Genomic DNA, 25177 nt, shown 5'->3' with positions numbered 1-25177 from the left:
TTAAATAGAGAGATTTCAAGGCATAAAAAGAGATGATGCATGGAAGTAACCAGAGCTGGGTCAAATACTATAACTGACCTATTATGCAACCCCCACCCTCAGGACATCAATCAGATTAGCTAATGGAACAAGTCACCTATCTGCCCCATAGTATATACAAAAGCCAAAACAGTTATTGAAGTTAAAAAGGGGGGAGGGGGGAACTGTTTTCTTTTTTACCCAATAAACTTCTTTAAAAATGTCATGAAAATGAAAAATCAGGTAATCACTCTTCTTGTGGAGAGTTTTTGAATTTGTAATTTCAAGCTATGGACCGAAGGAGCTGACTGGCATAAGGTAAGCCAACAAAAAGACGGACGAGTGACAACATGGGAGAAGAGAGGCTGAAGACGGGGGTCACTGAGGTCCAAATGACATAATTGATGCTGATCAGTTAGTTGGACCTACTAATCTCAGTATTTTGTCCATCCAGATAGCTAACCACTGCAGTTTGATAGATCAGTTCCTCCAAATGCAATCTTTAACACACCTCTAATCAAAGTGCTTATGCTCCTGCAAGACTAATTAGGGAGAGGAACAGAAGACATTCCCTGAATTCCCTGAAACAAAAATGATCACACACTAAAAAAAAAAAAAAGGATTTTTAATTTTCTTCACATGATTATATGAAATTTAGAAACAGTGATCATATTTCAGACAATAAAATCAAGCTATTTAAAAAAAAAAATTATTCAAGTGATAGGACATTTGTTTGAGCATTTAAATAACCTGCTTGAGAGGAACTTCACATGTGCACTTTCAAAGGTGGCTACAGTTTAGAAGAAAAAAATACAAATTTTAAAAATTTCTCTATCGGATGAGCAACGTGCCTCTTAAAAGCTGGATTGTATCTGAACAGAGCAGAGAGACACCTGCTCCTTTTCACAATGTCATCACAAGATAGTAGACATTAAAAAGGCCAATATCAGAGAAGGGGCCCTTCCTGCAAACCAGATACTAAGAAAGTTTCATGCCATCACTAGCGAAAGGAAGTTTGCCATAACCAAATTCAGTCAGTACCTAGGATTGCCATCCTTGTATTCAAGGTTACATGTCTCCTTCTCCAACCCAGTATGTTAATCCAAACACAAAACTTTCCATCAGTTTCTGAAAGCATTAGTAAATAAAAACATGCACAAAGTTATTTAAAAAAACCCAAAACAACCTCAGTTCTGCTGGGAAGAAAGCAGCACGTCACAGGGTAGAAACAGTTATGTCCAGCCATTCACTGCAACCTGTGGAGGGCGCCAGAGCAACACTGGAGTTAAGTCCCAAGCAAAACACCAACGATTCATACGCTCTTCAGCAGATGGAAAAGACTTCAGTAAAATGCACACACAAAAAAACGATTCAAAAGGGTACATTCTTAAATTTCCAGCTGAATTGTTCTTGGCATGATTACTTCATCTTTACTGGCAGCTGGATTTCCTAATTAGAAACTCAAACCTTTCCTTGGAAAGAGAAAAACTCCTGAGCTGTAAATTAAATAATGCCAATAAGACCCCTCTTCTAGTTCAATTCTATGATGTGCTTCAGTCACTTCCCTAACCCCTTCCCCGTCTCATTCTATTAAGACAGCCTTTTTAAGTGCTTTATCCTACTGAGCCCCATTCGGGAGGGGTGGAGGTGGGTGTCACATGAGAACAAAGAAAGAGTGAGCATTGAGCCTAAAGCACACTCTACAGGCCATAAGCTTCTACAATCCTTCTTGTAATGGACTCATGCACAGTCACCAGAGAGTCCGCTTGCTTTGAACAGCTGCACGGTAGCGCCTGTAAAAAAGTTGTGTGCTCTTGGCATTTGCTTTAAAAAGAAACAAACAAAAATATGAAAGCACCATAGATGACTCCTAAATGCACTCAGTAATACTGAGGGGCCTTGAAACAACTACAAAACAAGAGCATGTAACATGCCAATGTCAAGTATAAGCGCTTGTAAATGGAGTAAGTATACACAGGGGAAAAGTTTAAGTTTGCAACAGAGCATGCACAAAAATTCACACGATAAGCACAACCAACAGAAGAACGCAAGACTGGAAATCTTCACTCCCACCGTATTCCTTCATCTTCCCTATCATCCTATAAAGCACATATCTCACCCACACCAAGGAGTTTCCTTTTCTTAAGGAAGGGGGTGACCAAAAGCAGACAAGAACTTTGGATGGGTGGAGAAAACTAACCCAAAAGAATTTGACTTTGAACTGGAAGATCATACGTCATATGCGCAGCTGGCTCTTCTCGGCTCTACTGGATGAACAAGAGGTTCCTGAAGTTTCCAGTGCGCTGGTCCTTCCGAGCATGCATAACATGGATAAAAGCAGGGGGGGGGAGGAAGATTCCCTGGGATGTTCAGCCCTCTAACTGCGGTCTGCTCCCACTGGCACCATTTTGCAGCAAGCTAAGCTCATAGCTTGTCTCCTCCCGGGAAAAGATAAGGAATTTCTTGTCAAGCTGGGAGCGCAGGTAGCTATAGTCCTGCTGGTCCAGACCATGCCAACAGGTCAGGTACAGGGTGAGGAGTCCAGCCAGGAGCAGCCGGTCCAAGGGAAAGCAGGGGACGGCCCAAAGGATAAGCAGAAACTCCAGGTACACGGGATGACGGAGGTGCGAGTACAGACGCACAGCACTTGCAGACTTCAGTTCTAAAGGATCACCCAAATCCAAGCAATAATAGTACACCTGGAAGGGGGAGGGGAAGGAAAAAAAAAAAACCAGATAAAGGACATAATACAGCTAAGTTTTCAATAGTAGAAATTAAAGCTTACAGAATTCCTAATGACATTTTGTTTAGTTGATAGGTCAGAAAACTCAGTGTAAGGGAAACCAGGCTAGGAAGAGGATCCAGGTTCCGGTCCCACAGTTTTTGCCAATAGGCCCCAGGAGCGACTAAGAAGTGGACCTGGTGCCTAGGGCTTAGAACACATGGGCAGCAACGTAGCAGCACCTGGGCTGCACAAAGGTTAAATTTGCGCAGGCATCAGGATAGAGGGGTACATACACCTAAGTATTGCTGCTAACTGCTCAGCACCTCTAAACTCTTGTTCAGTGGAAGGAGTTCATGCTTTTGCCAACACTGTTCTGCTGCCTCATGATACCACAAGAGTTGAAAGCAGAAAGTACAGAATGTACTTTCTGAAGATAGGCAGTGTGCGGAAGAAAGAAAAAAAAAAAATAAAAGCTCCTGCCACTATGTAGGGCAGGGGTGTCCAACCTTTTGGCTTCCCTGGGCTGCATTGTCCGAAAAAACTTTTCTGTGGCCGCACAATCATGCAAACGGTGCAGCAAGATGGAGGGAGCCGGCAAGACGGTAAACACCCAGGGGCAGCAGAGGAAAACACTGCATCGCCCTCAACCGCACAAAATACTTCACGGGGCTGCATGCGGCCCTTGGGCCGCAGGTTGGACCCCCCTGAGGTAGGGGATTTAGAGGAGCCAGGCAGGTAGAATTACTTCATTACTACTGATTAACCAATCTAAACATTATCTTCATATTCTGAAAGATTTCAAAAATAATTAAAGTATTTTTAATCAATTTTTATTATATTCTTTCTTAGATGACCCCTTCCTTGTGTGCAAATCTTAAATGTTTCTTTTTTTTCTATAAATTGTAATTCTACCCATTACCCAATTGTTCCAGTTTGTATTAATTTGTAATAGAACAAAAATGATTAGTATGTATTATTTTATTTTATTTGTATTTGTCATCCCTGCCTTTTTTCTATATATTAGAAATATGTAATACGCATTGAAATGTTGGATATTGTGCAAAAAAGCACAGTTACTTACCGTAACAGGTGTTATCCAGGGACAGCAGGCATATATTCTCACATGTGGGGTGACGTCATCTACGGAGCCCCGATGCGGAAGCATTTTCAAGCAAACTTGATTGAAGATTTAAGTTTGCTCTGCTGCTCCACGCATGCGTGCCTTCCTGCTCCACTAGGGGGCACATCCCCTCGTGGTCTCCAGTTCACTTAACTAGCAAAGAAGCCAACCTCGGGGAGGTGGGCGGGTTGTGAGAATATATGCCTGCTATCCCTGGATAACACCTGTTACGGTAAGTAACTGTGCTTTATCCCAGGACAAGCAGGCATGATATTCTCACATGTGGGTGACCTCCAAGCTAACTGAAAAGGGATGGAGGGAAGTTGGCAATTTAAGCAAATAGATTTCGCCGAACTGGCCATCGCTCCTGGACAGTGAGTCCAGACAGTAGTGGGAGGTGAAAGTATGAACCGAAGACCACGTGGCAGCCTTGCAGATTTCCTCAATAGGTGTGGACCTGAGGAACGCTACGGAGGCTGCCATCGCTCGGACCTTGTGTCCCGTTACTCGACCATGCAGTGTGAGACCAGCCTGAGCGTAGCAGAAGGAGATGCAATTGGCCAACCAGTTGGACAAGGTGCGCTTGGAGACTGGGTGACCTAACCGGTTTGGGTCGAAGGACAAAAACAATTGTGGGACTTTCCGGTGTGACTGAGTGCGTTGGAGGTAGAAGGCCAACGCTCTCTTACAGTCAAGAGTATGGAGCGCCACCTCTCCGGGGTGAGAGTGGGGCTTGGGAAAAAACACAGGCAAGACAATGGACTGATTGAGGTGAAAATCAGACACTACTTTAGGCAAGAACTTTGGATGGGTGCGGAGTACCACCTTGTCGTGATGGAATACCGTGAAGGGTGGGTCCGCTACCAGAGCTTGTAACTCACTAACCCGCCGGGCGGAAGTGAGTGCGAGCAGGAAAATTACCTTCCAAGTGAGGAATTTTGGATGGCATTTGTCTAGGGGCTCAAATGGAGGTTTCATTAGTTGAGCCAGAACCACGTTAAGGTCCCAAACCACCGGAGGGGGTTTGAGAGGAGGGTGGACATTCAGAAGACCCTTCATGAAGCGAGAGACTAAGAGATGGAGCGAGAGGGCTTTCCCTTCCAGGGGCTGATGAAAGGCCGCAATCGCACTGAGGTGTACTCGAATGGAGTTGGTCTTTAGGCCGGAATGAGATAATTGAAGTAAATAGTCAAGGACCAGAGGGACGGGGACCGACACCGGGTCCTGGCTGTGGGCGGAGCACCAGGTTGAGAATCTGGTCCACTTTTGGGAGTAGCAGGTTCTCGTCGAGGTCTTTCTAGAGGCCTCCAATATCTCCTTGACTGATTGAGACACGGGGAGAAGTCAGGGGGAAAGAAACCAAGCATTCAGATGAAGAGATTGAAGATTGGGATGTAACAGCGAACCCTGACCTTGTGACAGTAGAGAGGGAAACAGAGGCAGAGGCAGTGGATCTCTGACACTGAGTTGAAGTAGAAGGGAAAACCAAGGCTGGCGTGGCCAGCGAGGAGCAATCAGGATCAGGGTGGCTTGTACTGTTTTCAGGTGGACAAGCGTCCGCAGGATCAGAGGAAACGCGTACAGTCGAGGAGGAAGGCGTCGGCCTCAAGCCGGTCCGGGGAGTACATCCGGGAGCAGAAGAGAGGCAGTTTGTGATTGTGGGGGGATGCGAACAGATCTATTTGAGGTGTCCCCCACTGTTCGAACACCTGTCGTAGGGTCTGAGAGTGCAGTGACCACTCGTGTGGCTGGAGGAGGCGGCTGAGTCTGTCCGCCAGACAGTTTTGTTCTCCTTGTATGTACACCGCTCGGAGGAAGGTGTTGTTGGAGATTGCCCATTTCCAGAGGCGCAGGGCTTCCCGACAGAGGGGCCAAGACCCTGTTTCCCCTTGTTTGTTTACGTAGTACATTGCTACCTGGTTGTCGGTTCGGATGAGAACCACCCGGTCGTGGAGCATATGTTGGAAAGCTACAGCTGCGAGATAGATGGCCCGAAGCTCTAGCACGTTGATGTGGCAGCGACGGTCCTCTGTTGACCACTTCCCTTGAGTGCGTAGGCCATCCAGATGGGCTCCCCAAGCGTACTCCGATGAGTCCGTGGTGAGTACCTTGTTGTGTGGGGGGGCGAGGAAGAGCAAACCTTTGGAAAGATTTGAAGAGTCGGCCCACCAGCGGAGCGATTGTTGCAAGGAAGGAGTCACTGTCACGGGGCGATCGATCGAGTCCTGATCTTGACGTCATTGAGAGGCTAGGGTCCATTGAGGGATTCTCAGGTGGAGACGGGCGAATGGTGTGACGTGGACGGTGGAGGCCATGTGGCCTAGTAGAGTCATCATCTGTCGAGCTGATACCGAGGGTAGCAGTGAGATCCTTCGACTCAGATTTACTAACGCCTCTAGATGCGGAGGGGGGAGGAAGGAACGGAGGCGAACCGTGTCCAGCGTGGCCCCGATGAACTGCAGGAACTGCGAGGGGCTCAGTTGGGATTTTGGGAAGTTTACCTAGAACCCCAGACTCTGTAGGTAGATAATAGTCTGTTGGGTTGCTGAGATAACCCCTTCCCTGGATGGTGCTTTGATCAGCCAGTCGTCCAGGTAGGGGAATACCTGAAGACCCTGGGAGCGTAAGGCAGCTGCGACCACCACGAGGCACTTGGTGAAGACCCGGGGTGACGATGCTAGGCCGAAGGGGAGGACTCGGTATTGTAGGTGCAGGTCCCCTACTTGGAAGCGCAAGAAGTTGCGGTGAGCGGGGTGCACTGGAACATGTGTGTACGCCTCCTTCAGATCGAGGGAGCAGAGCCAATCGCCTTTTTTGATCAGGGGGTAGAGGATCGGTAGGGAAAGCATCCGAAATTTTTCCCGTACCAGAAATTTGTTGAGTCGTCTCAAGTCTAGTATTGGGCATAGGTCTCCCGTTTTCTTCGGTACCAGGAAGTAACGGGAGTAGAAGCCCTTCCCCCGTTGGTCGGGGGGAACCTCCTCCACTGCTCGCAGGCGAAGCAGATCTCGAGCTTCTGAGAGGAGTAGGGGTAGCAGCGTTCGGTTGGGAGGGCACTTCCCTGGGGGGCTGTCTGGAGGAATGGCTCGAAAGTTGAGAGAGTATCCTGATGAGATCACGCCAAGGACCCATGCGTCCGACGTGAGTTGTTCCCAGTGAGGGTAAAAAGCTCTGAGGCGGCCCCCGATGGGCAGGAAGCCTGGGACTCTGTCAAAAGGACGGGGATGGTTTGGTAGTTGCAGGCGGTTGGGATTTGGGTGGGGCCCGATGGTGGGCTTGCGGACGCCTTGGCGGAGGCCGGGAGTAGGCGGGAGTGGATTTTTGCGGGTAGCAGCGCGGAGGGGCCCTGAACGGCCTGGATGCGGGCGGTTTTGGCTTTTGCCGGACGAGGGAGGCAAATGAGCGTTCGTGTTCAGAGAGGCGTTTTGTAGCCGCCTCTATAGTGTCGTCAAATAGCTCTTTTCCCACGCAGGGGAGGTTAGCCAACCGGTCCTGTAAGTTGGGGTCCATGTCGACCAGGCGCAGCCAAGCTAGTCGGCGCATGGCGACAGCAAAGGCTGCCTCTCTGGAGGAGAGTTCGAAGCCATCGTAGGCCGCGTGGAATAGATGGAGGCGTAGGTTGGAGAGGGACTCTACAAGCAGGCTAAACGCTCCTTGGCGAGAGGCTGGTAAGTCAGTCTCAAAGACTCTCAGTAGTCCGATGAGGTGTTTGAGGTAGGATGTGAAGGTGAAAGTATAGCTTTGCACCCTAGAGGCCATCATCGCATTTTGATATAGTCTCCTGCCGAACTTGTCCAGGGTTCGGCCTTCCCGACCTGGGGGGACCGTGGCTGAGACCCGGGAGGGGTGAGCCTTTTTCAGGGACGATTCTACCAGCAGCGACTGGTGGGAGAGCTGCGGTTGTTCAAACCCCGGGTAGGGTACCGTACGGTACTTGGCCTCCATTTTGGAGGGGACGGCTGTAACCATATAGGGGGTCTCCAGGTTCCTGAAGAAAGCCTGTTAGAGTACCGGATTAGGTGGTAAGCGAAGGAACTCTCTGGGCAGTGATGGCATGTCCAGCTCCGCTAGGTACTCTTTTGAGTATCTGGAGTCGGACTGGAGGTCTAAGTCCAAAGCGTGGCCCATGTCCTGGATAAAGCGAGTGAAGGACGGGCGGGATGTTCCCGAGGCCCCGTGTGGGGTCGGTGAACGAGACATCCGTTGGGTGGAGAAGGACGGGGAGGCTTCCCTCGAGTATCGAGGTTCCTGCTCCGATCCACGTTCCGAGACTGGGGAAGCACTGTGAAATTGTTCCGGAGTCGGGGATCTCCGACGTCTCGAGGAGCCCCTCGTAGACGATGCCGGGGTTCGGGGTACCGATCGATGTCGAATCGGTGACCTCGACCCGGACTCCCTCGGTGAAAGCCTGGCACCTCGGACCGGAGCCCCGGTCCAAGGGGGAGTTTGGAGGATGCGCGGGTTGGAGAGTGATAACTCCGCCACCCTGAGCGGTCCCGTACGAGGTGTAGGGGGAACGGCCTCGTAGAGTGGGGGAACCCCGGGCCTTCTTGGAGGTACGGCGGTTCGAGGTGTCTGTCGGTTTAGCACGACGTTTTGCCCTGTGGCAGTCTGTGGGGGGAGAGCGCCTCGGATGCCTCGGCGAGGAGTCCGAGGAGGATGAGATGCGGCGAAGTTTGCGCACTTTTCCCTGAGGTGGCTCGACGCGAGGCTCAGGCTGGTCTGGCACATGCGGGGTCGAGGTCGAGGAAGAGGCCGGTTGTAGATGGGCCATTGCAGCAGACAGCTCCATCGAGATCATTGCTCGGAGTAGGTCCTGGAAGACGGGCACGGACAGCATCGAAGGCATGTCCCCTGCCTCGGTGCACTCCACCGGGGGCGACCTCGTATCAGAGTATTCCCGTGTGGTGGAGGCACGGCCCGAAGGCTTGGAGGGCTTCGCCGGGGTTGTAAGCATGGGACTTCCGCCATGCGTCGCCGGTGTCCCCGAGGTTGGTTTCTTCGCTGGTACAGAACCTGAAGAGGGAAGAGGGGACTTACCCGGAGCCGAGGCTTTCTGTTGTCCCGAGGACTTCGGAGTCGAGTCTCGAGGCGATGCCGAGGTGTTCGGGGCCGAGGTCAAGGCCGGGGCCGACCTCGAGGCCGAGGTAGAGGGTTGGTCTGGGGCGAAAAGATCCGCCATGCGGGCTTTCCTTCGATGAAGGGCCCGGTTCTGGAAAGTAGCGCACTGGGGGCAGGAGTCGGTTGGATGAGCGGCCCCCAGGCAGAGGATGCACCGGCGATGCGGGTCTGTGATGGAAAGAAGCCGCTCGCATCGGGTGCACTTTTTAAAGCCGGTCAAAGGCCGGGACATAGAATCGAAAGTGGCCGCGGCTCGAGTAGCCACGCGGCCACGGGGACCCGGAAGCCTCCGGGTCGGTCAAAACGAAGCAGGAATCAAGTTGAAGAAGAAAAAATTTCACGCACAGCGACTTAAACGAGGAAAAACAAGAAAAATCGCGGTGCTAGAAGGCAGTTGGGGCAGAGCCTGAAAAAACACGACTTCTAGGCTCAGCGGAAAATTTTGAACTGGAGACCACGAGAGGGATGCGCCCCCTAGTGGAGCAGGAAGGCACGCATGCGTGGAGCAGCAGAGCAAACTTAAATCTTCAATCAAGTTTGCTTGAAAATGCTTCCGCATCGGGGCTCCGTAGATGACGTCACCCCACATGTGAGAATATCATGCCTGCTTGTCCTGGGATAATCAAAATTTATTACACTTGAAACCTGAAACTTGTTTTCCTAGGACACAGACTACTGCAACACTTTTTTTCACCAGTTTTAGACAAAAAGACAAAACTGTTCAAAACAGAGATTACAAAACTGATTACAAAATGTTAAACGACACAATCATGTTACTCCATTACTTAAACAAAACTGTATCCTGGTTGATATTGGTAGCCAGTGCTCCTTATAAAATAACTCTGGTGTACAATATCCTTATCAATAGGTTTCCCTTTGCTCTTGTCACGTGTTTTGATACCTTATCAACCTACTTGCTCCTTATGTTCTTCCCACAACCACTTATTAACAGTTCTATCCTATCCTCAGATCTGCTTTGAAGTGTACTCGGTTGTCAATTTTCAGCGTTTTAGGATCCATACAAGTACTTTGAAACAAGTTACCACTTGAATTTTTTTAATGCCGTTTTGTCGCAGTTCAAGTCAAAACTAAAAAACTTTTTCAGAAATCATTTGAAACTTGAATCCAGACTAATGGGTCCTAATAAAACTTTAGGAAAGTGTTAAGCGTTATATCAAAGTCAATAAATCAAATCAAATTAATGCAGAGTGCTGTACAGATTAGTGGATACAAACTGTCAATTGAAGGTCTAACTTTAAAACTGTGCTTTTAAGATTGTAATTTTCTTTTCAAATTCCCTGATTTTATTATATTGTAAACTGCTGAGATAATATTTACCGATTGGTGGTATATTTAATAAACTTGAAAATTAGAAGGGAGCGGATGTTAAGGGTGGAAAGTGGAAAAACGCTAAGGCGGCAGCAGGGGGCTTGGAGCTAACATGGAGGTCCGGGCATTAGAAAAAGAGGCAGATAGTAAGGAGTGGGGAGGGAGATGGGGGCTCTCATATTGGCAGATAGTGAGGGTGGAGAAGTGACAGCTCTTATTCTACTACACTTCTCCCTCGTTATTCGGGGGGGGATACGGGCAGAGCCGGACCGCGAATGGCGAAAAACCGCGATTATCCGGCTCTGGCCCACCCCCACTTCCCTGCCGCCTTCCCGGCCTTACCTGGTGGTCTAGAGGGCTTTTGGGGCAGAAGCGATCTTCCTACGCTCCTGCCCCGTGCAGATCGCCATGAGGAAATGGCTGCTGTGAGTTCCCTTAGTCTCTCGAGACTACGTCGGGAACTCCCTACAGCCATTTTCTCATGGCGATCTGCAGGGGGCAGGAATGTAGGAAGATTGTTCCTGCCCCGAAAGCCCTCTAGACCACCAGGTAAGGCCGGGAAGGAGGCAGTATTTCCCCCTCCCCAGAAAAAAATCGCAATTATGTGAAATTGCGAGTGCAGAAACCGCGAATGGGGAGGGGAAGTGTATTCAAAAATGAGAGATCTTTGCTGTCAAAGGGCAGCGGAGGCTGGTTCCTTTCTCCTTACCTGCTTTAGGCCCATCAGCTCAGCATAGTCAAAGATGAGGACAATACTGCAGATGACTAGCCAGGCAACAAAGTGAAGGATGAAGCAAATTAGGGAGATCCAGGTGCCCCAAGGCTCTGTACAGGCATTCCAGAGGAAGGGGCCATGCTTCACTGGTTGCCAATACCTCATCAACACCTGTGAGAGGAAGCAGATTTGAGCCTGAATATAGGGTAGATCGTCTAACACTTCACTCTACGCACTGAAGTCAAACACAGAAGACCTTACCTGTAAAGCGAGGGCAGTACAGAAGACGTACACGGATCTCTGCAGGACCCCAAAGCACATCACGGTCCACTGCTTCACTGTGCGGCTGGCCATTAAGCTGTGCTGCAGTACAAATAGGACAATCAGTGCTAAGTTAACTGCCAAAGGGTGTAGCACTCTGGAATCCTGCAGGGCTGTGCTCCATTCGGGACTTGCTGCCTCTGCGGGGAATAAACATGGAGGGCTGTTTTAGAGAGAGAGAGAGAGAGAGAAAAAAAAAAAACCCAACCTCTCTACACATTCTAGGATAGAAAATAGATTTCTGTTCAGTCACCATCTTTGAAGTGGGTAGAAAGGAATTCATGCTTTTAAACCAGGGGTGTCCAATGTCAGTCCTCGAGGGCCGCAATCCAGTCGGGTTTTCAGGATTTCCCCAATGAATATGCATGAGATCTATTAGCATACAATGAACGCAGTGCATGCAAATAGACCTCATGTATATTCATTGGGGAAATCCTGAAAATCCGACTGGACTGCGGCCCTCGAGGACCGACATTGGACACCCCTGTTTTAAACGTAGCCGATGTGCAACTTTTTTATTTTTAACTATCACTAGAGAACAAACTAGTAAAATATTTTAATTGAGCTATACAGAATCACCCTGATGGCTCAGTGAAAGAACAATACTATCATGTAGCTGGAAAGATTCCAAGTAAGCATCCCCTGGTTGATCCAGCTTGGAAGATATACCACCTTTGTAAATATGGGTCCCTTTTAACAAATTGTCCCACCCCCCTCCTTTATGAAGCTGCATTAGCTTTTTTTTTTTTTTTTTATATCACCAGCCACGGTGGTAAAAGTTCCAATACTCAGAGGCATTCTATAAGCGTCAGAGCTTTTACCGCCACAGCTAGCAATAAAAAAACGCTAACACGGCTGCACCGCGTTTGCAGCACTAGGACTCGCTACCATGGCCTTGTAGAAGGGGCCCTAAAACTACATTTATTATTTATATACCACTTATATCCCAAGTGGTTTTACATTCAGGTACTTTTATCATATTTCCCTATTTGTCCCAGTGGGCTCAAACTCTATCTAGTGCACTGTTTTTCAACCTTTTTACACCTATGGACCGGCAGAAATAAAAGAATTATTCTGTGGACCGGCATCGATCCGTGGACCGATGGTTGAAGATCACTGTTCTAGAGCTTAGATTGTGATGTCATAATGCCTCATTCCACTAATGCCTAAGCTCTGTCCTCATCTGCACAAGCCTCAAACACTTTAAAACCATAAGTAGCAACATTCTAGAGCAGTGTTTTTCAACCTTTTTACACCTATGGACCGGCAAAAATAAAAGAATTATTCTGTGGACCGGCAGCAGTCCGTGGACCGGTGGTTGAAGAACACTGGGCTAAGTCGTGGGCCAGACCCCGCCCATCTCTACCCAATCTCCACCCCAGACCCCGCCCCATAATAGTACTAATTGCACCTTGCACGTCCCGTGCCTCATCTGGAAGCCTTCCCACTGACGTTGCAACGTCAGAGAGAAGGCTTCCAGTTCAGGCCTGTAGGAGCCACTGTCTGTGGCTTTGTGCACTGAATCAGGAAGAGGGAGCTGGCTCGAAGGTAACGCCGCATCGATCGCACCGTGGACTGGCGGTTGAAGAACACTGTTTTGGGCCTGATGCACGTGCTGGCCCTGTGGACTTGCAGGAAATTTCTGTGGACCGGCACTGGTCCATGGACCGGTGGTTGAAGAACACTGATCTAGGGGATTAAAGTGACTTGTCCAGGGTCATAAGGAGAGGCGAGGGATTTGAACCCACAGCTTCAGGGTGCTGGGGCTGTAGCTCTAAGCCCTGTGCCACACACTATTAATAATATTAATATGTTGTAAACATAGAAACATAGAAGATGACGGCAGATAAGGGCCCTAGCCCATCAGGTCTGCCCACTCTGCTGACCCACCCCCAAGTCTACTATCCTAGGGATCCCACTCCTGGTGACAGGTTCCCTTGGCTTTACCCTCTAAGGGATAAATAGTAGTAGTAATTCAACGTCAACAGTATTTCTGTGCATTCTAACATTTTTACATAGTAACATAGTAACATAGTAGATGACGGCAGATAAAGACCCGAATGGTCCATCCAGTCTGCCCAACCTGATTCAATTTAAAAAATTTTTTTTTTTTTTTTTTTTTTTTTTTCTTCTTAGCTATTTCTGGGCGAGAATCCAAAGCTTTACCCGGTACTGTGCTTGGGTTCCAACTGCCGAAATCTCTGTTAAGACTTACTCCAGCCCATCTACACCCTCCCAGCCATTGAAGCCCTCCCCTGCCCATCCTCCTCCAAACGGCCATACACAGACACAGACCGTACAAGTCTGCCCAGTAACTGGCCTAGTTCAATCTTTAATATTATTTTCTGATTCTAAATCTTCTGTGTTCATCCCACGCTTCTTTGATCTCAGTCACAGTTTTACTCTCCACCACCTCTCCCGGGAGCGCATTCCAGGCATCCACCACCCTCTCCGTAAAGTAGAATTTCCTAACATTGCCCCTGAATCTACCACCCCTCAACCTCAAATTATGTCCTCTGGTTTTACCATTTTCCTTTCTCTGGAAAAGATTTTGTTCTACGTTAATACCCTTTAAGTATTTGAATGTCTGAATCATATCTCCCCTGTCTCTCCTTTCCTCTAGGGTATACATATTCAGGGCTTCCAGTCTCTCCTCATATGTCTTCTGGTGCAAGCCTCCTATCATTTTCGTCGCCCTCCTCTGGACCGCCTCAAGTCTTCTTACGTCTTTCGCCAGATACGGTCTCCAAAACTGAACACAATACTCCAAGTGGGGCCTCACCAATGACCTGTACAGGGGCATCAACACCTTCTTTCTTCTACTGACTACGCCTCTCTTTATACAGCCCAGAATCCTTCTGGCAGCAGCCACTGCCTTGTCACACTGTTTTTTCGCCTTTAGATCTTCGGACACTATCACCCCGAGGTCCCTCTCCCCGTCCGTGCATATCAGCTTCTCTCCTCCCAGCATATACGGTTCCTTCCTATTATTAATCCCCAAATGCATTACTCTGCATTTCTTTGCATTGAATTTTAGTTGCCAGGCATTAGACCATTCCTCTAACTTTTGCAGATCCTTTTTCATATTTTCCACTCCCTCTTCGGTGTCTACTGTTACAAATCTTGGTATCATCTGCAAAAAGGCACACTTTTCCTTCTAACCCTTCAGCAATGTCACTTACATACATATTGAACAGGATTGGCCCCAGCACCGAACCCTGAGGGACTCCACTAGTCACCTTTCCTTCCTTCGAGCGACTTCCATTAACCACCACCCTCTGGCGTCTGTCCGACAGCCAGTTTCTGACCCAGTTCACCACTTTGGGTCCTAACTTTAGCCCTTCAAGTTTGTTCAACAGCCTCCTATGAGGAACTGGATCAAAGGCCTTGCTGAAATCCAAATAAATTACATCTAGCATATGTCCTCGATCCAGCTCTCTGGTCACCCAATCAAAAAATTCAATCAGGTTCGTTTGGCACGATTTACCTTTTGTAAAGCCATGTTGCCTCGGATCCTGTAACCCATTAGATTCAAGGAAATACACTATCCTTTCTTTCAGCAACACTTCCATTATTTTTCCAACAACTGAAGTGAGGCTCACCGGCCTGTAGTTTCCTGCTTCATCCCTGTGACCACTTTTATGAATAGGGACCACATCCGCTCTCCTCCAATCCCCAGGAATCACTCCCGTCTCCAGAGATTTGTTGAACAAGTCTTTAATAGGACTCGCCAGAACCTCTCTGAGTTCCCTTAGTATCCTGGGGTGGATCCCGTCTGGTCCCATCGCTTTGTCCACCTTCAGTTTTTCAAGTTGCTCATAAACACCCTCCTCCGTGAACGGCGCAGAATCTACTCCATTTTCTCGTGTAACTTTGCCGGACAATCTCGGTCCTTCTCCAGGATTTTCTTCTGTGAACACAGAACAGAAGTATTTGTTTAGCACATTTGCTTTCTCCTCATCACTCTCCACATATTTGTTCCCAGCATCTTTTAGCCTAGCAATTCCATTTTTTATCTTCCTCCTTTCACTAATATATCTGAAAAAAATTTTATCTCCCTTTTTTACATTTTTAGCCATTTGTTCTTCCGCCTGTGCCTTCGCCAAACGTATCTCTCTCTTGGCTTCTTTCAGTTTCACCCTGTAGTCCTTTCTGCTCTCCTCTTCTTGGGTTTTTTTATATTTCATGAACGCCAACTCTTTCGCCTTTATTTTCTCAGCCACTAGGTTGGAGAACCATATCGGCTTCCTTTTTCTTTTGTTTTTATTGATTTTCTTCACATAAAGGTCCGTAGCCATTTTTATCGCTCCTTTCAGCTTAGACCACTGTCTTTCCACTTCTCTTATGTCCTCCCATCCTAACAGCTCTTTCTTCAGGTACTTTCCCATTGCATTAAAGTCCGTACGTTTGAAATCTAGGACTTTAAGTATCGTGCGGCCGCTCTCCACTTTAGCCGTTATATCAAACCAAACCGTTTGATGATCGCTACTACCCAGGTGAGCACCCACTCGAACATTAGAGATACTCTCTCCATTTGTGAGGACCAGATCCAATATCGCTTTTTCCCTTGTGGGTTCCGTCACCATTTGTCTGAGCAGAGCCTCTTGAAAGGCATCCACAATCTCCCTACTTCTTTCCGATTCCGCAGACGGAACATTCCAGTCCGCATCCGGCAGGTTGAAATCTCCCAACAGCAGAACCTCCTCTTTCCTTCCAAACTTTTGGATATCCACAATCAGATCCTTATCAATTTGCTGCGATTGAGTCGGAGGTCTGTAGACTACACCCACGTAGATAGAAGTTCCATCTTCTCTTTTCAGAGCAATCCATATCGCTTCTTCCTCTCCCCAGGTTCCTTGCATTTCGGTCGCTTGGATATTGATCTTTACATAGAGAGCTACTCCTCCACCTTTATGACCATCTCTGTCCTTCCTAAAAAGATTATATCCCGGTATGTTTGCATCCCATCCATGTGATTCACTGAATCATGTCTCTGTGATAGCAACAATATCTAGATCTGCCTCTAATATCAGGGCTTGCAGATCATGAACTTTGTTGCTTAGACTGCGAGCATTTGTGGTCATCGCTTTCCAGCTATTTTTCAGCGATAATCTCCTTCTTCGTATGGATTTTTGTGTCGTTTCACTTTCCGTTGCAATACTAAGAAATGAGTTGCTGATATTGCTTATGTTGCAGCCTTTACTACTATCACATCTTTTCTTTTGCCGGGGGTGGTCTTTATAATTGTCCTTCGTACATACACCACCCCCACCTTCTAGTTTAAATGCCTGGAAAAATATTGTCTAAATTTCTCTGCAAGGTTTCTTTTTCCTGCTGTAGTAATATGTAGCCCATCAGTGCAATATAGCTTCTTGTCCTTCCATGTATTTCCCCATCCTCCTATGTACCTGAAGCCTTCTTGATGACACCAGGCTCTGAGCCATCTATTAAAGTCCTCTGTGTTTTTCACTCTTTGCTCTCCTTTTCCATATGCAGGCAGTATTTCAGAAAAAGCTAAAGTCTTTACAAAAGGTTTCACGCCCTCACCAAGCTCCCGAAAAGCTTTCTGTGCTGCAAGTGTGGAGTTGTTGGCCAGGTCATTTGTTCCCAGATGGATAACAACATCAGTGTTAAAATCCTTAGTTTCTTCCTTAACTATAGTCAGTATTTGCCTGGAACTCCTGGTAGCTGAGGATCCTGGAAGACATTTCACTATTTTGGACTCCTCGCCCTGTGTTCCAAGGTTAATGCCTCTGATGATGGAATCCCCCAACAGTAATAGTTTTCTGTTTTTGGCTTTTTTATTTGTACTTAGGGTGCTCTTGTTCTCTTGAGTTTCCTTCATTGGTTCCAGTCCCACCTCCCTTCTGTTTTCCTGAGTATCGCAGTGCACTAGTGGAGCGAAGGAATTCTGTAGAGGTAATATTAGTGAAGGTGGATGTTTCTGTGTTACATGTCGCAGTCTTCCTGAGCCTACTGTGACCCATTTATTCCTGGGCTATTTTATTCTTTGAGGTAGAGGTGGTAAGTTGGTATGATTTTGTGGAATGATGGAAGCTGCTTTAATTGTATTCAATTCCTGTTTAAGTTTGCAGAGCTCCTCCTTAATACTGGCAAGTTGAAGACAGATGGGGCAAGCCTTAAGCCTCCAAATAGTATGTCTTGGAATTAAAGCACCACAGTGATTGCATAGAATAAAGGTCATCTTGATTGGTTGTGAAGTCCTGATTATATGGGTCTCTATATATGAATAGTGGTCCCTGGGGTTGGTGGGACTATAAGTAAGACTACTAGTAAGGCAGAAATATAGGCTCTATACCACCTAAAACACAGTATTTTAAACAAAACTGCAGGAAGAAGAAATAAGATTTAACAGAGGAAAGAGAAGGATTTTTTTGTGCTTTTTTATATTTTTTTTTTAGTAAGAAACAGGGAGGAGAAGAGAAATTAAGCAGATATAATGCTGAAAACCAGTGAAAAGAGCAGAATATGAAATGGTAACTTAGCTTTTAGAAGTTCACAGGGCAGCCTTGTTTCAGCAATGTCCCAAAGATAATGCAATTAACCTTAGAAGTAAAACAGAACCCCTCCCTTCTCCACCTAATCAGCAGAAAACAATGGCTGAATACTGGTAAGACAGAAATATAGGCTCTATACCACCTAAAACACAGTATTTTAAACAAAAATGCAGGTTCTATCAGTGCTACCCTAAACACAGGATTTATAACAGGATTTTCCCTACTTTAGTCACCCTGAGCCACAGGCACCAGAAATATCAGCTCTATACCACCTAAAACACAGTATTTTAAACAAAAACGCAGGTTCTATCAGTGCTACCCTAAAACACAGGATTTATAACAGGATTTTCCCTACTTTAGTCCCCCTGAGCCACAGACACCAGAAATATAGGCTCTATACCACCTAAAACACAGTATTTTAAACAAAAACGCAGGTTCTATCAGTGCTACCCTAAAACACAGGATTTATAACAGGATTTTCCCTACTTTAGTCCCCCTGAGCCACAGACACCAGAAATATAGGCTCTATACCACCTAAAACACAGTATTTTAAACAAAACTGCAGGAAGAAGAAATAAGATTTAACAGAGGAAAGAGAAGGATTTTTTTGTGCTTTTTTATATTTTTTTTTTAGTAAGAAACAGGGAGGAGAAGAGAAATTAAGCAGATATAATGCTGAAAACCAGTGAAAAGAGCAGAATATGAAATGGTAACTTAGCTTTTAGAAGTTCACAGGGCAGCCTTGACAAAGTAAGGCCCATTAACATTGAATCATTTTTGCTATCGTGTATCAACTCATTGCATCGTAGTTACTGAATGTCACTCTGGCAGTGTTCAAATCTAGGCTAAATGCCCACTTTTTCAAGGCTGCTTTTAACTCCTACCTCTTACCAATGTCTGTTTTATCATTCCATCTGAGAAATTCACTAACCCCTATTTGTCTGTTTTGATTAGATCGTAAGCTCTATCGAATAAGGACTGTCTCGTACATGTTTAATGTAAGCCCTGTGCACGTCCGGCAGTGCTACAGAAATCATAAGTAGTAGTAATAAGTTATGAGAGTTATACATATTTTATCTGGATTGCAGTAGTGTTATAGGGCCTAAAATAAATAAATAGACCCTACATTTAGCATCCTAAATTTGTGTCCTATTTTCAGACAAACGTAGGCATCTAAGTGGCCCTTTTACCAAAGCTCAGCACACACTAACAAAGCTGTGGTAGAGCTTTCTACCGCAGGCCAGCGAGGTAAATGCTCCCAGAATTTCTATGAGCGTCGGAGCATTTATCTCAATAGCCCACAAAGGGGCTCTAAATGCTGAAGCAGCCCATTTTATACCTAGAGTGCTTCTTAGATTTTGCCCATTTTTCACAATGCGAAATCTAAGAAAAATCAGAAAATTCTTTAACAAAGAGCAATTCAGGATCATTGTCCAATCCCTTGTGCTAAGTATTGTAGACTATTGCAACAGCCTCTACTTACCTTGCCTGACCAACACAATAAAAAAACTACAGACCATCCAGAACACAGCCCTCAGACTCATATACTCACTCAGCAAACACGACCACATTACCAATGCATACCTTGAATCCCACTGGCTACCAATAAAAGCAAGAACACAATTCAAACTCTACTGTCTCATTTTCAAAGTAACCCACAGCACGGCACCCAGTTACCTAAATAACCGTTTTCACCACTACCTCCCACCAAGAAGAAGGAAAACACAGAACTTTTTCACCTACCCACCACTCAACGGTACTCGTCGTAAGAAACTTTACGACAACCTCTTGGGGACACAGGCAGCTAAAATAGACTCTGACATCTAAGAAATAAAAACATTACTGTTCAAAAAATATCTCCCATCACACTAACCACCACCCAATGAGCTCCCAATCAACGACTTCGGAAATACCCACCTATATTATCTTTTTATCTGTGATCTAGAATGTACTGTAATTCTTCTACACTACACCCGATTTAACCGATCGAGTTGACATGTATTACCTCTGTAAAATGCATTATCTTCTGTTATATGTATTATCTTCTGTAATAAGTATTATCTTCTGTGAAATTGTAGTAACATAACTCATTACTGTTCCTGTAACTTACTCTTATCCTGAAATGTAATTCTACTGGAATGTCCCAGATATTTTCTATACTGTAATCCGCCTAGAACCGCAAGGCACAGGCGGAATAGAAATCCCTAATGTAATGTAATGTAATGTAAACATTAGCAAAGGGGCCTTTCAATTTTTATCTAAAAATTCATTCCATACCCTCCTCTTGGCTTCTTAGACCTAAACAAGGTCTTTCTGCTTTGTTGTTAGACATGAAACTAAAGAGCCTGTCCAGTGGTCTATTCCCACATGAGTGGAAGCCCGGTATAGTCCATCGGATTATTAAGAATCTCACTCTTGAATCCTCTTTAACATCTAATTTCTGACCGGTATCTAATCTTCCGTTAATTTCCAAAGTTACCGAATGTTTAGTCCTCCAACAACTGACTCAGCATGCAGAAGCATCAAACTTTCTACATCCCTCACAAGCAGGTTATCAAGTTTATTAACCCACTTATCATATTTCTAAGCGGCGTACATAAGTTTAAAATCTGGGTTATACATTATAGGTGACAGAGACAGACAGACATTGACAGACAGTGAGGTAGGAGGGAGAACTACAATAATGAATAAGACATAAGAATAGCATTACTGGGTCAGACCAATGGTCCATCAAGCCCGTTCTCGCGGTGGCCAATCCAGGTCACTAGTACTTGGCCAAAACCCAAGGTGTAGCAATATTCCATGCGACCAATACAGGGCAAGCAGTGGCTTCCCCTATGTCTTTCTCAATAACAGACTATGGACTTTTCCTCCAGGAACTTGTCCAAACCCTTCTTAAAACCAGCTACGCTATCTGCTCTTACCACATCCTCTGGCAGAGAGACAATAATTGCTTCTTTACTGAATGACTGCTATGCTGCCTCTGACTGTGGAAATATTGTTTTGCATATATCATTAGACCTCTCTGCTGCATTTGAACTGGTAAGTCATTCCCTCCTTCTCTCTCGATTTCACTTGGCATTGACGAAACAGTATTGACATGATTTCAGTCTTTTCTATCCAATCGCTCTTCGGTTAATTTTGCTTCATCCAACTCATCATTCAAATATCATTCAAACCGCTTACCTGTGGGGTACCATAGGGCTCCATACTTCCCCCTTGTTATCTAATATCTTTTTGAACCTGCTTGCTTTACGTATCCACAAACTTCAGATTAAATGCTGCATTTATGCTGACGATATTTTATTGGTATCTAATTATAATCCTTCTCATATTGATCTGTCACCACTTCAAGCCTGTCTTAATATGATTGAGACATAGATTCAGGATAATAAGCTGGTGTTTAACCCAACTAAAAGAGTAGGACTATGATTGACCAGTGCCACCCAATATCCCAAATGCGCTCCCACACTGTGATCTATACCTGTCCAACTGGTAGATACTTTGAAGTATTTAGGAGTTCATTTTGACACTGCCTTAACATTTGAGGAACAAATATCATCTATTGTTCGATCCTGCTAATACTCTTTAAGCCAAAGCTGTAGTATTCGCTCTTACATTGATACGTCCAGTTGGGCCTGTCTCCTATATGCAAAGGTCACATCTAAATGCGATTATTGCAATGTTGTTTATGCCGGTCTACCAGCATATTCACTTAAAAAAATTACAACTAATTCAAAATACTGCTATTAGATTACTTACTTCAGCTAAACAATAAGCTTACGTGACACCCCTGCTACAGATCCAGGGCAAGCAGTGGCTTCCCCATTTCTATCTCAATAGCAATAAGAACATTAGCCATACTGGGTCAGAGCAATGGTTCATCTAGCCCAGTGGTTTCCAACCAGTGGTCTGCGAGAACCTAAAAAGTGATCCCTTTCACAAAAAAAGGAAAATAAAAGAATAATGATACAGGTATGCGCTGCTTAATGTTATTCCGGACACTATCTCCTTTCTCCCCAACCGGCACTTACCATACGTGGGCCGGTGCTGAAAGAGGTTGATACCGCTGTTGTACACTCAGCCAGTGCAGGGTCTTGAGCATCTGTGCATGCTGAAGGCCTTCCAGCTCACACCCTCTCTCGAAATTCTCATTCTCAATGCCTGGAGAAGGTGGGAGCTCAAGGCCCCACGCCAGCCCAGCGGAATCAGCTTCTTTCAGCATTGGCACACGTATGATAAGTAAAATGCCTGGGTGGAGGGCTTGAAGGTAAATGCAGGAGGAGAGCAGTGCCGTGGCCTTGGGTAGAGGATTAGAGTGGAGGAGTGGCCTTAGGTAGAGGATTAGAGCAGAGGAGTGGCCTTGGGTAGAGGATTAGAATGGAGGATAATAAATTCTAGTTATCAAAAATTGTATTTTTTTCATGTGGCCGACAGCAGTCTGCGATTAATCCAATTTTTGTCTCAGTGGTCCAAAGCCTTCAAAAGGTTGGGAACTACTAATCTAGCCCATTATCCTGCTTCCAACAATGACCAATCTAGGTCACAAGTACCCAGCAAAAACTCAAATAGTAGCAATAAGAAGTGGCTTATTTCATGATGAATAACTTTTGGACTATAATGTATCTTAACTGCCTTTAGATAGTTTTTTCCACAAAAGAGCATTAAAAAAAAAAATACAACTTACATTAAAAAAAAACAATCCAATTTTGTTAATTTTTTTTAATCATCGATTTAATTATTGCATTCCAAAAACACTGACAAATGGTCTATTTTATCTACCTTTATTGATATACTGTAGATGACACATCTACCACATTGTCTTAGGTTTAACTTTGTTCAACTTAGCACTTTTGCTTTTTTTTTTCCTTCATTATTGTTGTGATATCAATTTTGATGTTTATATTGTTTTTGTAAATAAAAATATTATTTTCTCAATAAAAACACAAAGACTCAAAAAAAATAAAAATAAAAATCAATAAATCATCGATGTTTATCCACCCTGTGGGTAAAGCATTCAGCAGTTTGGACTACCTTCAAAAATATTGCGCCAACTGACTAAACGTTAACTTACGGACCACAGGTCATTAACTTACTAGGTAATATTACCCCCTCGTTTACGCACGCATAGTGCGGACTTTAGCACCGGCAGCGGCGGTAACTGTTCGGACGCTCGTAGGAATTCTGGGGTCCTGTATGAGCGTTACCCTCCCCCGCTGCCGGCGCTAAAACCCGTGCTATGCATTCGTAAAAGAGGGGGATAGTGTGCAATAAATCACCTTTTACTAAGGTGCGCTAGCATTTTTAGCGCCGGCAGCGGCGGTAACTGCTCGGACGCTCGTAGGAATTCTGGGGTCCTTTTACTAAGGCGCACTAACTGATTTAGCACACACTAAACGCTAAGACGCCCATAGAATATAATAGGCACCTTCGTATTTAGCGAGCGCCTTAGTAAAAGGACCCCTGTATGAGCGTTACCCTCCCCCGCTGCCGGCGCTAAAACCCGCACTATGCGTTCGTAAAAGAGGGGGATAGTGTGCAATAAATTAGGGGCTCCTTTTACTAAGGCGCACTAACAGATTTAGCACACACTAAACACTAAGACGCCCATAGAATATAATAGGCACCTTCGTATTTAGCGCGCGCCTTAGTAAAAGGACCCCTGTATGAGTGTTACCCTCCCCCGCTGCCGGCGCTAAAACACGCGCTATGCATTCGTAAAAGAGGGGGATAGTGTGCAATAAATTAGAGGCTCCTTTTACTAAGGCGCACTAACAGATTTAGCACACACTAAACGCTAAGACGCCCATAGAATATAATAGGCACCTTCATATTTAGCGCGCGCCTTAGTATAAGGACCCCTGTATGAGCGTTACCCTTCCCCGTTGCCGGCGCTAAAACCCGCGCTATGCGTTTGTAAAAGACGGGGATAGTGTGCAATAAATTAGGGGCTCCTTTTACTAAGGCGCACTAACAGATTTAGCACACACTAAACGCTAAGACGCCCATAGAATATAATAGGCACCTTCGTATTTAGCGCGCGCCTTAGTAAAAGGACCCCTGTATGAGCGTTATGCATTCGTAAAAGGGGGAGATAGTGTGCAATAAATTAGGGGCTCCTTTTACTAAGGTGCGCTAGCATTTTTAGCGCCGGCAGCAGCAGTAACTGCTCGGACGTTCGTAGGAATTCTGGGGTCCTTTTACTAAGGTGCGCTAACCGATTTAGCACACACTAAACGCTAAGACGCCCATAGAATATAATAGGCACCTTCGTATTTAGCGCGCGCCTTAGTAAAAGGACCCCTGTATGAGCGTTACCCTCCCCCGCTGCCGGCGCTAAAACCCGCGCTATGCGTTCGTAAAAGAGGGGGATAGTGTGTAATAAATTAGGGGCTCCTAAGGCGCACTAACCGATTTAGCACACACTAAACGCTAAGACGCCCATAGAATATAATAGGCACCTTCGTATTTAGCGCGCGCCTTAGTAAAAGGACCCCTGTATGAGCGTTACCCTGTCCCGCTGCCGGCGCTAAAACCCGCGCTATGCGTTCGTAAAAGAGGGGGATAGGGTGCAATAAATTAGGGGCTCCTTTTACTAAGGTGCGCTAGTGTTTTTAGCGCGCGCGCTATGCTTCTAGAACTGACGCCAGCTCAACGCTGGCGTTAAGGTCTAGCGCGCGCTAAAGCCCTAACGCACCTTTGTAAAAGGAGCCCTAGATGTTAATTTAATTTTTTATGAGCCACCTTAACTTGCCAAGTTAACAGGACAGCGCTTTTATTAACTTTTTTTTTTTTTTTTTACCATATTCTCATCACTGGCTAAGCGCTTCTTTGAACATTATAACCCCTCAATTTATACGCAGTGTATTTAAAAAAAAAGCGCGCTCAAGAGAGCATCAGCCACCTCTATTTGCGTTCGTTCTCTCACCCGTCTCAGGCCGCGGGAGGCCGCCGCTGATATTGCGGAAGACGGCGCTGAACGAGACGAAGCGCGCGAACTCGGCGGCCGTGCAGAAGGCGAAGAGGAAGACGAGGAGAGAGAGGGCGGCCAGGGGAAAGGCGCGGACCAAGGAGGCCGCCATGTTCCGCGGCCCGAAGGAATGGTCCGAGAGAGGGGGGGGGGGTTGGCCGGTCGCGCGCACCCCTGTCTCTACGAGCTACAGCGGCCGCCGACGTCCCGATCTCCCCTCCGGAATATCGAGGAATGGGACGCTCCGAACGGGGGGCGGGGGGGTTAAAAAAAACAAAACCAACGGCGTTCTGGGCATCGCGCGCGTTCCCCTGAGGCTGGGTGTGGTCGGGCGGTGGGA

General features: G+C 46.2%; 1 protein-coding gene across 2 annotated transcripts; it reads right to left on the bottom strand.

Moving 5' to 3' along the window:
- Positions 1–624: 624 nt before the first annotated feature.
- On the bottom strand, positions 625–25177 carry NRM (nurim). Of its 2 annotated transcripts, none has more exons than XM_033916135.1 (4): positions 24772–25177; positions 11290–11489; positions 11023–11199; positions 625–2717 (listed from the first exon to the last, which is right to left on the bottom strand). In XM_033916135.1, the coding sequence occupies exons 1-4, from the start codon at positions 24947–24949 to the stop codon at positions 2388–2390; spliced, it is 885 nt and encodes a 294-aa protein (XP_033772026.1). In that variant the 5' UTR covers positions 24950–25177; the 3' UTR covers positions 625–2387. The 2 variants fall into 2 exon arrangements, with proteins under 2 accessions (XP_033772026.1, XP_033772027.1); XM_033916136.1 differs by having other exon boundaries at positions 24796–25176.

The sequence above is a fragment of the Geotrypetes seraphini genome, chromosome 12 (assembly GCF_902459505.1).
Source record: "Geotrypetes seraphini chromosome 12, aGeoSer1.1, whole genome shotgun sequence".
Classification (NCBI taxonomy): Eukaryota; Metazoa; Chordata; class Amphibia; order Gymnophiona; family Dermophiidae; genus Geotrypetes; species Geotrypetes seraphini.
This window is presented reverse-complemented; position numbering and strand designations above follow the sequence as displayed.

What these genes read in the sequence shown, in the direction of transcription:
- NRM (XM_033916135.1), bottom strand. Translation starts at nt 24,949, where the DNA reads ATGGCGGCCTCCTTGGTCCGCGCCTTTCCCCTGGCCGCCCTCTCTCTC. An exon ending in GTACTGCCCTCGCTTTACAG is followed by an intron (nt 11,200 to 11,289) that starts GTAAGGTCTTCT and finishes TTCCTCTCACAG; the next exon opens with GTGTTGATGAGGTATTGGCA. An exon ending in AGCTGATGGGCCTAAAGCAG is followed by an intron (nt 2,718 to 11,022) that starts GTAAGGAGAAAG and finishes TCCCCCTTCCAG; the next exon opens with GTGTACTATTATTGCTTGGA.